The sequence below is a fragment of the Dreissena polymorpha genome, chromosome 1 (assembly GCF_020536995.1).
Source record: "Dreissena polymorpha isolate Duluth1 chromosome 1, UMN_Dpol_1.0, whole genome shotgun sequence".
Lineage (NCBI taxonomy): Eukaryota > Metazoa > Mollusca > Bivalvia > Myida > Dreissenidae > Dreissena > Dreissena polymorpha.
The window spans coordinates 88,914,135-88,929,411 of NC_068355.1; the positions used below are offsets into that span (position 1 = coordinate 88,914,135).

At 34.1% G+C, this 15,277-nt stretch overlaps 1 protein-coding gene across 1 annotated transcript; it reads right to left on the minus strand.

Moving 5' to 3' along the window:
- Positions 1-239: 239 nt before the first annotated feature.
- LOC127839638 (uncharacterized) lies at positions 240-6,384 on the minus strand. Its single transcript, XM_052368026.1, has 2 exons — positions 6,302-6,384; positions 240-2,589 (listed from the first exon to the last, which is right to left on the minus strand). The coding sequence occupies exon 2, from the start codon at positions 2,579-2,581 to the stop codon at positions 1,514-1,516; it is 1,068 nt and encodes a 355-aa protein (XP_052223986.1). The 5' UTR covers positions 2,582-2,589; positions 6,302-6,384; the 3' UTR covers positions 240-1,513.
- Positions 6,385-15,277: the final 8,893 nt, after the last annotated feature.

Genomic DNA, 15,277 nt, shown 5'->3' on the forward strand with positions numbered 1-15,277 from the left:
TGTATTAAAATCAATACTTGTGAAAACAGCGCTAGGTTACATACAACTATGAAAATAAATATCCGGAACAGAAATTTCCAGGGGTGGATCCGTACCCGCGAATCTGAAGTTGGATCCGATATCATCGGATATTTCGGGTACCCGTTGCGGCCCTAGTAAAAACCATCTAAAATTATACATGTACGCTATCAAAGATCGGGTTTCCGCACCAACCTTGGCGATAAAAAAAACAACACTAATGACTTTCTGAAGAGTTCATTAGCCATGAATGTAAAAGGTGATCTCTTTAGTATAAGTACAAGTATTCAACTAAACACTATTTGTAAAGAAATACAGAACATAATCTTAACGTCAATTTACGGAAGTATCGCAAAACTATGCGTTCTTGTTTTCTTTCTTTCACCCGTGTTATTAGCTAGTAATTTTATCTTATTTCCTCACCAATTTAAAACGAATTTAACGAATTACAATGAGCTTACGGCCGGAGACTAGACGCCAATAGATTTATATCTCATTTAATTTATGTTCAGAAGGAAAATAAATTGAATCTATAGCAAAATCACTGGGAATAAAACTACTGATGATCTTGTCATGTATATACATTGCTATGGATAGCGAAAAATTAAATATAAACATAATCAGTGATATCACTGTGGACGCTACAATATGTACACTATAGTAATATTATACCAATACAATATTTACAAAGAAGAACAATAAACGTCTAAACTATATGACATTTCAGACCTCTAGAAGGGGATACATTATTGTTCTTTTCTACTAGAGGTATATAGAGGATATTTGTCGGATTCGATGGAATATCGATTTTATTTCACGAGTGATCATATAAAATAATATTTTCACGAGTGAAAATATGTATTTTTTATGATCACGAGTGAATTAAAATCGATATTCCATCGAATCCAACAAATTTTCTTTTTACTTTATGCTTTTTTGACCGTTAATTTACATTTTTAAATAGTTAAACTGGATAATTTCGCTGGATTTATGCATCATTTCGGAGGAAAAATGACGTCATTTCACAGTAAAACAGTGAAAAAATATCGTTTTTTTTCACTGTTATTTTTCACTGTTTAAAACCCTGTTTAAAACAGTGAAATACCAGTTTAATTTCACTGATATTTCTCTTTAAACCACCGGAAAGCATAAAATAAAGCATAGTATTAACCATATACATAAATAACACAGCTGGGATCGCCGCCGTAAATCGGTCGATGCAAACCATGGGGAGTTTAAACCGGTTTGAGGGCTTGCCGAACCTTACACTTACACATATGCGCTCAACAACCGCGTCTGATATCATATTCATGCACAATTATTTTAAATAACATAAGCAACAATCACAAAAGCGTATGATATTCTTTATGAAAAATAATACTGCAACGAACAAAATATTTACTAAAACTAGTTGTTTACTTTCACTTTACACAATAATTAAAACATGTTTCAAATGAAAGTTAAATTAAAAGTGTGCCGTCAGTCTTCATCAAATTCACCGTTCGCTAGATGACATACATGCCATTTCAATCGATTGGGGTTTCTTGACGTTTGTACTACAGTCTCCGGTTTTACACAGAAACCTGTTTTTCAACAGTCTGCATCCGTGTATGACATTTGGAACAATGTACACAATAGGAATCATTAGCATGCCTGACAAATTTGCAATATCCAATGCGTATTCAATTCGATAGCAGGCAAGCTGATTCAGTGATTGATAACACAGCATTCTCACCGGATCGAACACTACGACGTGATACGGTATTTTCATCATTATGCATACACACAAACAGAACCCCACAAAATACGTCATGTGAAGATGCCGCGCTGATCGTGATGGTGAACAATCTGTTGTTGCTTTTACAGCAGTACACACAATAAGTGTCACAAAACAGCATGTAATCAATATAAAGGGTAGAACTGTGGCCATTATGAACCACAGTGTTGTCGCGGTCGTGTCTGAAATGATGTAACATCCTCCCCATTGTTCTTCCGACATGGTCAATCGCAACACTGCCGAAAGCATGACTACGACAAACCAAGGCAGAATCATCATTATCGACACCAAAAACACGCTTGAAACACTTTTTAATAACCTCAGTGATATAGTTGTAATGCACTGATACACACCGAGAATACCGATGGAAACGTGTAGTATGTAGTTTAAAATGTCGGACAAGAAGAAGAGAAATTTACACAGCCCAATGTCGTTTACTAGTCCGGCGGAAGGGGCCTTGAATGTTTGTGCCAAGAATGGTAAGGCTATCGATGAGTGTAGCATATGAATAACCGCCATGTGAAGTATCAGCCAATTTCGAAAATGTTTTCGTTCGTTTCTATTTGATAAAATCAACAATAGTACTACGCAATTGAAGAAAAAGATACATCCCGCCATCGAATTGTAAACATACATCATTTTTTCCCGTTCACGATCCATGGCATGGAGCTGGCGCAAATTGTCAAGTTCATTCTCATTCAAGATATAAGTGACATTGTAGGTCTCGTTGTATGGAGCGGTGGCGTTGCCAAAATAATCGTAGTTCCCAGAAAACAATTCGGCCATAGTATGCTCTGAAATTAAAATTTATAAATTACGTGTTATTAATTAAAATATATTAGTTACGAAGAACACTGAAAATAGAAACTTAACCTTCATCAGCAGGAGAGAAACCTTATAATATCATGCACGCCTTTATTTACGGCAAGTGACCAATCGTTAAACGGTCTGACACAATGCAAAAGCACTTGCACAATCATACATTCAGCAAATACACACAAAAAACGAAGTCTACGAATACCATCTTATTTAGGTCAATACAAAGCATTACGCGTTTAGTTCGTTTAATGGAGCTCAAACGCTTTCACTTTCCCTAGCTTTATTCATTTTAATGGGGGTTTAAATAACCATCATCGCAATACACTTTAACATTAAGAAGATATATTTCAATGTAAATACTATTTAACTATTCAGTGATTGGATGTAAATCAGATCATCAGTAGTGTTACTGTCTGAGGTACGATGAAGGCCGCGATTAAAATAAAAAATAAGCACAAACATACGTTGCTCTATAACACAATCGATGTACTATTTCTCAAACATTAAAATGTGTTCTGTTTTTTCTACATTCATTTAACGTTAATAGAAATGATATTATTAAGACGATGTTGGTTTTTATCTCATTTAAATGCAATATATACATTCAATAGCTTGAATTGATAAACGGAATTTGTATGTGTGCTTTTTAAACATTAGGTTTTGATATCGGTATGTAACAAACATTTCTAAAAACGAACTAAATACTGATGTCCCTGAATGCTTGAAACGAATTATTTATGCCAAAATCGATCGGAGTTGTATATTGCTTTAAGATCGCTTGGATTTTAACAACGTTGTTTCCTCTCATGTCTTTAATTATGCAAAGATTCTCTCGAGAATACCATCGGCTCTAGATAATTAAACGTGTAACCAGTTGTGTTAAGAACCGAATGTTCTGAATACTAATGTGGCCGCATCGAGATCGCGCTACCATTAAAAAGCGGTATATGTATACAAACACATATATTATAATTTATTACATTCACACTGGAACGATTTGATAATGTATCTTATAAATATAAGTGGAACTTTTTCGAATGTCGTTATCTTTATTTTTGTGTAATACAATTACATGCATAAATTCATTCGTACATACATTCGTGATGGGTCGTAAGGAGTAAATGTGTAGTTCAGATAGGTACTATAAGGTACGTGTAGAAAAAAAAGCTAAATTATCCCATTGGTTATGGGGCACAGATTTTAAATGTTACGAAACATGTAGTTTTAATGACAAAGATAAAGAATTAATTTCTCTTAAATACATATTAGGTTGTTCATATTTGAGATTCATATACACATATATACACAAAGCAGATAACACCAAGTAAACCATACATGGCATGTTATTTCAGTAAATGCTGCATGCAAGGTCATGAATATAATTATAAATATAGCTATGATATACAACAGTGGTAAGACTAAGTATTGACATTTTTGCAAGAAAATTTGTCTATTGTCAATCAAATTGTTTTGCAGATTTGCTTAAAAAATGAAGAATTCTGCCGGCGATTCATTTTTATTTTATAATAACATTAATTATGTTCAAATGCAGGATTTACTTGTCATATTTGCACTAATAAATATATAATCTGTAGAACTGTAAGTTGTTTTACAGAATAATCGTGTATTCCATTAAAACAATAAAATTCGTTTTCTACAATACGGAAAAGCAATTAATGTAAAATATATTGTCTACAATAGCATTAGTTATATTTCAATCCCATGTAGATATGCACATACTCGTTGATAGAATAGATCGTTGAAGCGATATAATTAATCCACTGATGCGCAATGCATGCACTATACTACAGCCGTATATATAATAGATATACCTGTGCCATCAACACGATCTTTCTTTACCAAGGTTATAATTAAATACAAGTTTTAAGGTACTGTAATAGATATTATTTCTTCTATCTCTATCTAAGTGTGCATTTGTAAGAAAAGACCTGGCTTTTGTGACACAAACATTCAGGAAGAATGAATTTGTAGGACAGATGGGTAGTTGTAATTCCAGAATTTTAAAAACAAATGAACTAACCGAAATTTAACAGGTATATTAATGATGGTCAATGTGTAATCTCATCTTAACAAAACAATATATGTTAGTGAATTGATCACTTTCATTTGTACGAATTGTATAGCCTTTTACCGTTTAAACAAGGTCAAATATCGAAATGAAATGAACATTTTTATTTAATACTGTTTCCATTTGGATTTTAATCTTCGTCCTCATTTTAAATGCTAAATACGTGAATATGCAATTGATTCTGGGAATATACGCATCCAAAATACTTTTAACCGCCATACAGGATTCAAATCATTCCATTATGTCAGCAAAACAAGTTATATCTTTTATGGAATAATACGCTTTGTATAGTGATTTCTTTTAATTGATGTATTTTGTATGCTTAAAAAGGTGGGGTTTTGTATAATTTATACAACGGAACATATGTACATAGAGTAAAAAACTAACTTCTGCTTTTTTGCATGTAGAAATGTCAAAGGATTGTTACAGTTATATAGTGATGAGGCTAGCTTATTCTTTCGCTCAACTGTAGATTTTTTTTTAATATTTCAAAAACTTTTTTAAACGATTCATTCTTCGAATTATAACAATATGGTTGCAACAGCTTGTGCCTTTATATAAACATGTAAACCAACCGATGTTATTTTACAATGTGTTATGATAAAATTAATGAATCACAAATATTGTTTTGATCGAACTGGATACTTTTTAATCGATAACCGTTCATATGTTTTTATCCAATCTTTCACTGATCACATAAAGCAATGTATAAAAGATTATTCGAAACGTTTTATATCAGATTAATAACAGCAAATCTATAAAAGTATGTTAAATATTGTATTCTACAAATAAAATATTGATTACCGAATCATTGTCTAAAATCATAATTTATATTTATTAAATTGCCATGGTGTACATTCATACATTTCACAAGTTATTTCTATATGCTTTAATTCTTATCAAGTACAATAAAAAGAATAGTTTGTGATATAATCTTGACTTAAAATCATTACAGATTTTTACCCTTCTGTTCAGACCCTTTATTTCTTTTATTTGGGGTACGATTTTCCTAATGCAAAGTTAATAAAAATTAAATAAAATAATTGATTTTTATTTTGAATGAAATAACGCAATGCATACGTAGAGTCTGAAATTTGCGTGAAATCGGTGCACACGAAGAATGTTGACTTGGGAGTTGTACATATACAACAACAAAAAAACTTAATTGGCATATATCGTAGTACAGTAAGTTTTTTAAAGCTAGAATGTATACTAAATGTAATTAAACGACTCCAAACTCAAATTTTTTCTTTCTTTTCTGTATACTGTAGAGTGATGCGTTGTCGTTTCATAAAGATGCAAACTCGTGTTTCTCCCCATCAATAAAATGATGTTAGCAGATTTGTAAATACGTATTCGTTATTTTCCAATATTGTCAGACGAATATTGCTTAAGAAAATTATATTTAGGAGTCAATATATTTAATTTTGTTTAAGAAAAATATGCGAAAATTATTTGAATACAATAATAAAGTTGTTCACTGTACATTTTTTATTATATTTTAATTACATTAAATTATTAATTAATTACATGTCGTATTGATCGAAACACAAAAGCTTCAACAATAAACAAAGCATGTAAATGAAATACATATTTACCTTTATGATTCACCGGTAAAAGAACAGGTACATCTACTCCACTGAAACCTGCACGAGTTTTAGGAGTCCAAGAATAGCGCACCAGATATTGGCATCGGAATGCGAGCTCGATAACAACTTGTTCTAGGGTTGGTTTCATTGCTTACCAAATATCTTCCCGCTTGCAAAACGGCAGAAAAATACCAATACATGATGTTTTGTTCACTTTGTGATAACTTCGCGAAGAAAATAGCCGTATTGAAAAACATATGCCGTAAAATAATACCAAGTGTTTTGTAGAAACAAAGTTTAGGTCTAATCGGTAATGTTGTTGCTGTTTTTATTTCAGCTAAGACTCAAACTGTTAAATATATGGTTTACAAAAAAACACCAACTTTGAAACTGGTTTTAAAGCCAATAATGATACAATTATTTTACTCGTTTATGGATCATGATTGGAAGGAACTGTTCTTAGTCTTTTAAATTATAATGATTATTCTTGGTTAATTTTGTTGATAGCATCTGCTAACTGGATACTTTTGTAAAATGACCAGAGTGCCATTAGGTTACCATAACTATAACTTGACTCCGAAATGGAAATACATTTATTCCATCCGTTATTCCTTTTTTGCTCCTGTGCGTTTGTCCGTTTTATTGGAAAAAAACACTAACCCAATACGTACAATTCGAAATTCGCATACCGCAGACAAGCCGATTGGGCTCATTATCTGTAACTGTCTGCTTTAACAAAAAAAAACTCGCTTAAAACCCTTCATTTGAACACCAAATTGTCTATAATTTTGTCTTAAGAATCATAATGTCAACTTATTATGATGGATAGCACCGCCAACTTTAATAGGACTTATGGAGACGAAGTGCAATTCCAACTAGTATTTTATTTTCCTTTAGTGTATTCATGTGTAGATGATATTAATTGCTCCTGACAAATCACGATATAGGCAGCGTGCTAGTATATAATTGTACAATATTATTTCCGCTCATATGATAACGAGCTATGGAATTCAATGTCTTTCTGAAGGGTGAGGCGTCAAGTTCTCTGGCATGGTACCAACAAGTAAATAGGCGACTGTCGAATACACAATAAATAATCATTCTCTACCAAATGTTCAATATCATTGCTACCACTGTTGCGTGACTGTGTTGTTATCTGTTTTTTTATTTAATCGTATATCTATAAACGAAGTAATGTTATTGAACCTTGGTTAATGGGACATAGCTGTGAACCGGAACCATTTTTTAGAACTTAGCCGAGATAACATCATCATCATCATCATCATCATCATCATCATCATCATCATCATCATTGTAAAATCAGCCATAATCGTCAGCATGACATTTCGTGGATTAAAAATACCACTTTTTTGCGGACACTTACATTTTTGGATTTCTGATTTTGAAAAAATAATTTGGTTCTGACAACTACAAAGTGTTTATGCTTTAAATTGTGGATCTGTGTAACCACAAATTCAACGAATATTTATTGCCTTCAAATACTAATAATTGTACAGAAATAACTTGTCTAGAAGTTCTTTCAAAAATGAGCACACATTGATGAAGTATTATTCAAAACAAATTGATAGAATCAAGTAGTCATAAGCGATGATTTTCTCAACAAAAGCGAATTGGAAATGACTCGTTAAATATTTATGTACGTAACAGGAATACTATGAACACAGTAACGCAATCAACAACTAGTTTAGAATCATTTATTCTTTGATTGTAACCGAATAATGGTATTATTTTATTACAGTTTGAAGTATATTTATGTAAATATGATTGCTGAAAAGGATCTGAAATAATGTACCTCATATTCTGTAATGCACAATGTAATTATTAAGCATCAAAATATAAATAAAATATACACTAAATATACATCATGTTATACATTTGTTTGAAATTGGTTTAGAGACAAAGTCTGACAACAGAAGAAACTAAACTATAAATTGCATTGGATAGACAACGTTTAACATATTGGGCACTGCTAAATGGACTAGCATTTTGCATGACAGGATTGCGGGAATGGATGGCATTTTGAAAGTGAGTTTAATGTGTGTTGATCAATTTATTTGCGCATTGATTATTAAAAAATGACGTTCTTTGAGAAACGGTCATATGTGCCCCCAAAGCGCGAACATACGGTATTCCACAGCGCGGACATATGTACTCCCTATGCGCGAACATATGGGCTCCAGCTGAACGAACATATGTGCTCCCACTGCGCGAACATATGGGCTCCCACTGCACAAACATATGTGCTCCCACTACGCGAACATATGAGCTCCCACTGCGCGAACATATGTGATCCCTATGCGCGAACATATGGGCTCCCAATGAACGAACATATGGGCTCCCACTACACGAACATATGTGCTCCCTATGCACGAACATATGGGCTCACACAGCAAGAACATATGTGCTCCCACTGCACGAACATATGTTCTCCCTATGCGCGAACATATGGGCTCCCACTGCACGAACATATTTCTCCCTATGCGCGAACATATAGGCTCCCACTTAGAGGTCCAGATAAGATGCGTATTTGCGTAAAATACGCATGAAAAAACAGAAAATACGCATGGCTTAAAATTTTGTTGAGTAAAAAAACTCCTGGCTAAATTCGGATTACGCATCGTATGCAATTTCAATGCGTATTAGCCGTTTATACATGAAAATAAGTTCATGTAATCATGACTGGTTCCCGTCATTGTGTCCACACCAGTAAAAACGTAGTGAAATCACCTTCTATGTACAGAATGTGGTTCCCGACCTGATTTACTCCTCAGTCAGAACGGTATCATTTCATTTTGGCCCACGATAAAGGCTGATGTTGACACACCGGACTCTCCGCTGCATTGTGGAGAATCGATATACGCTAATGGTGAAAACATTTGACATCACATTCGAAAAAAAAAAAACCGAATCGCCCAACTTCAAGCATGTAAGTTTTGCTATCAGTTCATCTCTTGTGTGGCCTTTTTTTCCTTCAATATAAAGAAGTGAAACTCCAGCTGCTGGAGCAGTATTGAATTTTCATTAAAAACAATTAGTTGGTCCTTTATTTAAGGCAAGTGACCAATTGCCCAAACAGTACAAAACATCACAATACAGCACAATACAAACCAACATAAACACAAAATATGAATAAAGCTGGGGTCACCGCCTTGGAACGGTCAATGCAAAGCATTGGGGGTTTAAACCTGGTTATAGAGCGCTCAACCTCACACTTAGGCCAGCAATATTCATAATACATTTAAGTGTAAATAAAATTTAACGTCATAGCATTGTAACTCAAATTAAACAATAATAAAAGGGAATTAAAACGCATTCAATTTAATTACTATTTAATTACTCAATTGCATTGAAGATACAAGAGTAACAGAATTACAACTTTTTGACGAACGATCAAATAAAACTATTAATAATTGTCAACTACATTCCTTCTTTATAGAAAAGATTTGAGAATATAGAATCATGGAGTTAATATCTCAGATAATCATCGCGCGAATACAGGAAGAAGCAGCAATAATGGGTGTAAAAATTCCATATAACATAGCTTGGTTGTTTATGTGACTGCTAAAAAAATAAAAATAATTAGATCAAACAAGAAACGCCTATCAGAGAGAAAATATAAATAAAATGGAACGTTATAAAGCACTGTTTAAATGGCAGCCGAAATAAACATATATAATAAACAAGTTTTACTGATACCAACCGCTTACCATTCAGATAACGTGACTAAGCACGTGTTTAAACTGTTACATATATTAAAATCCGATTTGCAATCAATGAATCCACTAGAATCATTATGTAATGAGAAAACTTGATGCTTGCTTGTTTTTCATATGACCGTCACGATCTGTGCCGCCCTGACCGGCAGTCCCTGTCCCGAAAGCGCTTTTCTTTTTGTGACATGTTCCGCAGCGTCTGCATGTGTTTGTGTTTTAATTTTAATGTCATGTAAATAAAACAAAAATTAATGGCGAGCCAGTTATAAATGGTCGATCTCTATTAAGTCGACATCGTCATTAGTAACACCAGAAAAAATTGTACGTCCTATTATTGACAGTTTATTAAATAAAACAAAAGTTATTGCTTTATTGTGTACACAACTGCTTGTAATAGCAAGTTAACACTACATGTACAATTTATTATTAATTCTGGTCCTTTGAACATAAATACTCCTTAAAATTATCGGATTTTGATTTTTACTCATCAATTAAAAAATTCATGAGTGAAATATCCCTCGGCTGAAAAAATTATCTGGAGCTCTGCTCCCACTGCACGAATATATGGGCTCCCACTGCACGAACATATGTTCTCCCTATGAGCGAACATATGGGCTCCAACTGCACGATCATATGTGCTCCCACTGCACGAACATATGTTCTCCCTATGTGCGAAATTATGGGCTCCAACTGCACGAACATATGTTCTCCCTATGCGCGAACATATGGGCTCCAACTGCACGAACATATGGGCTCCCACTGCACGAACATATGTTCTCCCTATGCGCGAACATATGGGCTCCCACTGCACGACCATATGTGCTCCCACTCCGCGAACATATGAGCTCCCACTGTGCAAACATAACCAAACACTTGTAAAAGTTCATACCGATAGAATTTAAATGGGACTTGTCCACAGTTTTTCCAAATGACTATTAAAAATGACGTTTGTTCAAAAAAAGAATGTAAGTATTTTATTATACCACAACCTGACAAAGAAAACAATTAAAGTGACCGGTTCATTTATGGATAATCAATATTCGAAATCGGTAAAGTTATCAAGCGTGCGAAATGCTTTTTCTGGATAATTTGAAAAAAAGTCTTCTTTGCATGTGTTATTCATCGAGAGCTGTATATGAACTATGAATTTTGTATTTTTACAAATTAAATAAACAGTCAGTGTATCGCAAATAATATGTACAAATAAACTTTAGTACTTCTTTATCCTGAATGACATACAAATATTGGTGTAGGAAACAAAGTCGGAATGTAAATACTTCACTGACTAAAATGACAGGAAGTCGTGCAGTACATGTATATTTTAATTGGCACAGTGATGTGACTTAAAGGGGCCTTTTCACAGATTTTGGCATATTTTGAAGTTTGTAATTACATGCTTTATATTGATAAATGTAAACATTGGATCTAAGAAGCTCCAGTAAAATATCAAGAATAACATTTTTAAAAAGAAAAAAAAAGTTTACCTCAGCAGGGCTCGAACCAGTGACCCTGGAGTCCTGGAGTAAAAACCGATTAGACCGCTGGCCATCCTGCCAAGTATGTCTGACAAACGTATTTTATACTTTATATTATACTTTATATAAGCAATCTTCGTAGTTTCACAAAATTAAACGACAACCACAGAACTGTTCAAATTATTCAATCGTTTCGCATTGCAACGCTTTATAATTTTCAGGTTTTTAAATCGCCAAAAGATGCATATAATGGATATATTAGAGCATGGTAAATATTCAGTTTTACTGTTTCGTCACAAATATCATAACTAAAACGAAAATTTGCGAATCTGAAACAACTTTTTTCAATTTTGTCAATTTGACAAAACGTGAAAAGGCCCCTTTAAATGGCGTAATTTAAGTGTGACCGGTTTCTGAGCCCAATACAGAGGTGAATGGACCGGGATGGGATAACAACTTCTCTACAACAGGCAAAGTGTCAATGTCGAGACAGTTTATTTCTAAACGGATTTTTAACAATAAGTAACTTTTATAACAATAGATTGTGAAGTTCATTTGTTCCGTTTATTGCTATCTGGAACAGATCCCATAATGTATGCTCCAGTTTATTTTCAGCTTTGAATGTTAACCAGCAGGCCCAGATTGGTATGCGTAAAATTGCACATACTGTAAACTGAGCAACTCTAGTCTGAAAGGGAAGCGGACAACGAGCGAGGCATGGTATTGTATTGCGCGTGGGGAAGTTAGAGTGTTAGGGTAGGGGTTAGGGTTAGGGGTCGGGTTTGGGTTAGGGTTAGTCTTAACCCTAACCCAACCCTTAACCATAACCCTAACCTAACCATAACCCAGTGTTATCTCCCTATATACCAGGCCACGCTCGTTGTCGTTGTCCCCTTCCCAGTCTGAAACGCTTCTGACAGCTGCGACTGGGGGTGGGGGTTAATCACGTGATAGTCAAGATGGCGACGTTCTTGTCGATGCACGCTTTTTCGCCGCTTCATACCTTTTATTACTTGTATTATTTTTAAATGCCGCTCACTTTCCAGCCATAACAGCGAGAAAGTTATAAGAGTTTATTTCGTATTAATATTCGCTCTATATCTCGACCTAACTCGCCGCGGAATGTCTTAGTGGGATGACCTAATCACAGCTCCACTAAGAAAATTCGCGGGGAGTAAAGTCGAGATATTAGGCAAATTGTAACACGCAATACACGCTAATAACCTTGTTTTGATATGGCTCTCAGCCTAGATGTGAGAGGATTATACTTGGGAATGCAGGGGCTACCGTTTTAAGTTAACAGTTGTTGTAGTCTAGCCGGTGTAATTTATACAACTCAAGGCGTATGTGGCTACATCTTTATTCAGTAATGTCTAAGCTACAAGTGTGCAACAAACTGTATAGCATATTCATATGTAAAGACAACACTTACGGATTAAGTTAAGTATAGTTAAGTATGATACCGTGATGTCCCTTTAACTATTCATTGGATTATGGAACAATAGTTAACCGCTGCGAGGAGTTTGATAGGTATAAGTCGATACAAAGGTGTAGTTCTCTATCTTTACGTTGTGTGATGTCACCAGCGCTTCGGACATGTTCAAATACTTTCATACCATGATCATGACACGAGAGAATTCATGAGACCCTGATATTTTGCCACAGTCGTAAGTTGTGTAAGCTTGCTTCAAAGTAATGCTGTTGGGGATGGGAACACTTGTTTGTCTGAAAAGCTTCTTGTATAATGTAAGGAGCAATTTATATTTATTAAGTAATCAGTAGTATTCTGGTATTGAGAAGTCGCAGAAGTCTTAGCCATGACTATAGTTTCTATGATTGTTACAAGCAGGAAACTCATTCAACCAATCTTATTTGTCCCCGAGAGTTTATGCAATTACTTGATTTGTTGAGAACAAGCTATCCAATCTACTAATTCTTTTGAAGAATGATTGAATCTCCTCGTTTACTGATCGCCAATATTACCATAATACTTGTAAAACTCTATTAGCATAAATTACTCCACTGAACAGGGTCCTGAATTAATGCCCAATTCCTTCTTGCGCATGTTTCGCAAGTATCATGACAATGTTAATGTAAGTGTATGTCATATCTTTGAATCAATTTAGCTCAATTTCTCTACGGAAACTAGTGTCTTCTTCATTAATTTTCCATATGAATGTCCAATTGTCTAGTAAGACTGCATTTATACGTGAATGCATATATTTGGTGCGATTAAAAGCGTGTTAACGGAAACACTGACTTCAATATATTTTGCTATGATATGTGTAATAGAATGGAAACGGTTTTACAAGAATACCAATTTTAATAATTCTGAATGTGGCCATATTAAATCAAAACAAAATTGGTTAAGGAAAAAGTTTTTTTCCGCTGAGTCTCATTACTTTGTTTGCATACATGCAACAGGTCCTTTATGTTGGCTATTTAATAAAAAATAATAATAATATTGTTAAAAATATAATAACATGAAAATAATATTCACGAATACATGTAGTATAACTTGACCATTGGACATGTATATGGACAATTAATATTTTCAAATACATCGACGATATTTATCTGGTAGTTTACATTACGCATAACGGCAACTTTCTGAGATGTATTTAGATTATCTCTAAAGTGTACTATATGGTAAAAGGTTTTAACCGATACTCGTTTTTCCATCATTTCATCGGGCATCAAAGTTATATAAGGTTTTTCTGATGGTATTTAAACCACTGAGTAATGATCATGAAATTAAATCGTCGATTGTCACTTATTGCTGTTTGCGATGCATTACAATGCTATGAGGTAAATGTTTATTTATACGTGCATTTTGTGTAAATTGATTTGCTTAAAGCAAAATTCTGTGCTCGGTTTCTTTGATAATTTTAAACCATCAAACCATATTTCCATGTGTAATTTTTGTTTCAGAATTATAGAGTTTATGCTGTTTAGGCTATTTGTACAAGAATAGCTGATGCTAACAAGAATGTATATCATGCTAATTTTAAGTAAAGATTATCCCTATATTTTAATGACAATTTTTGTTGGTGCTGACATCCTTACTGTCAGTCTTTTCCACATCTGTATGCATTTTCACTTATGTGTGTTTTACTCTTGTTCTTGCACAAAGTATTCACTATCTATAGTTTTTTTAATATGTTCAAGATTAATCCTAATCGAATGTGTGAATTTCGAAATGTCTGGACCTGCGTTATATGAGGTCCATGGTAGAAAGGTGTATTGTCCCGATCGAATTTCGAAATTACTGGGCCTGCATTAGGTGGGGGCATGGCGGAAAGGTGCGGGTAACAATTGGGGACCATAATGCGCTTGTACTTATAGCGGCGGACCACATTCTGAGCAGTACTGTTATTCTCCTCTTACGAGCCTGACAATGCTTTATCAAAACGGTTAACACTGGAAAGAAAAGTGCATTGCTATTTTAAATCAGTTAATTTACTTCTTACTTACCAGCTCTTTTAAGAAGAAAACTTTGATAGCTATTAAAAAGATCGGAATACATGGCATGTCCTGTGATCTTTATGGGGACGTTTCGTTTCCATGGGGTCAAACTATCCCCAATCAACTTACGTAAAACCAAGAGTATTTGAAAATTGCGACACACATTTTCTACTCCTGAGGCTAACTTAACTTAAATTAGATGTGACAAAACGCCGAGTAATACAGAATAGTGTACATATATGGAACGCATTTTAGTCCTAAGAATTTCATGTAAGAATATTTTACTTAAAAACCCTAATGTAACCTTATTA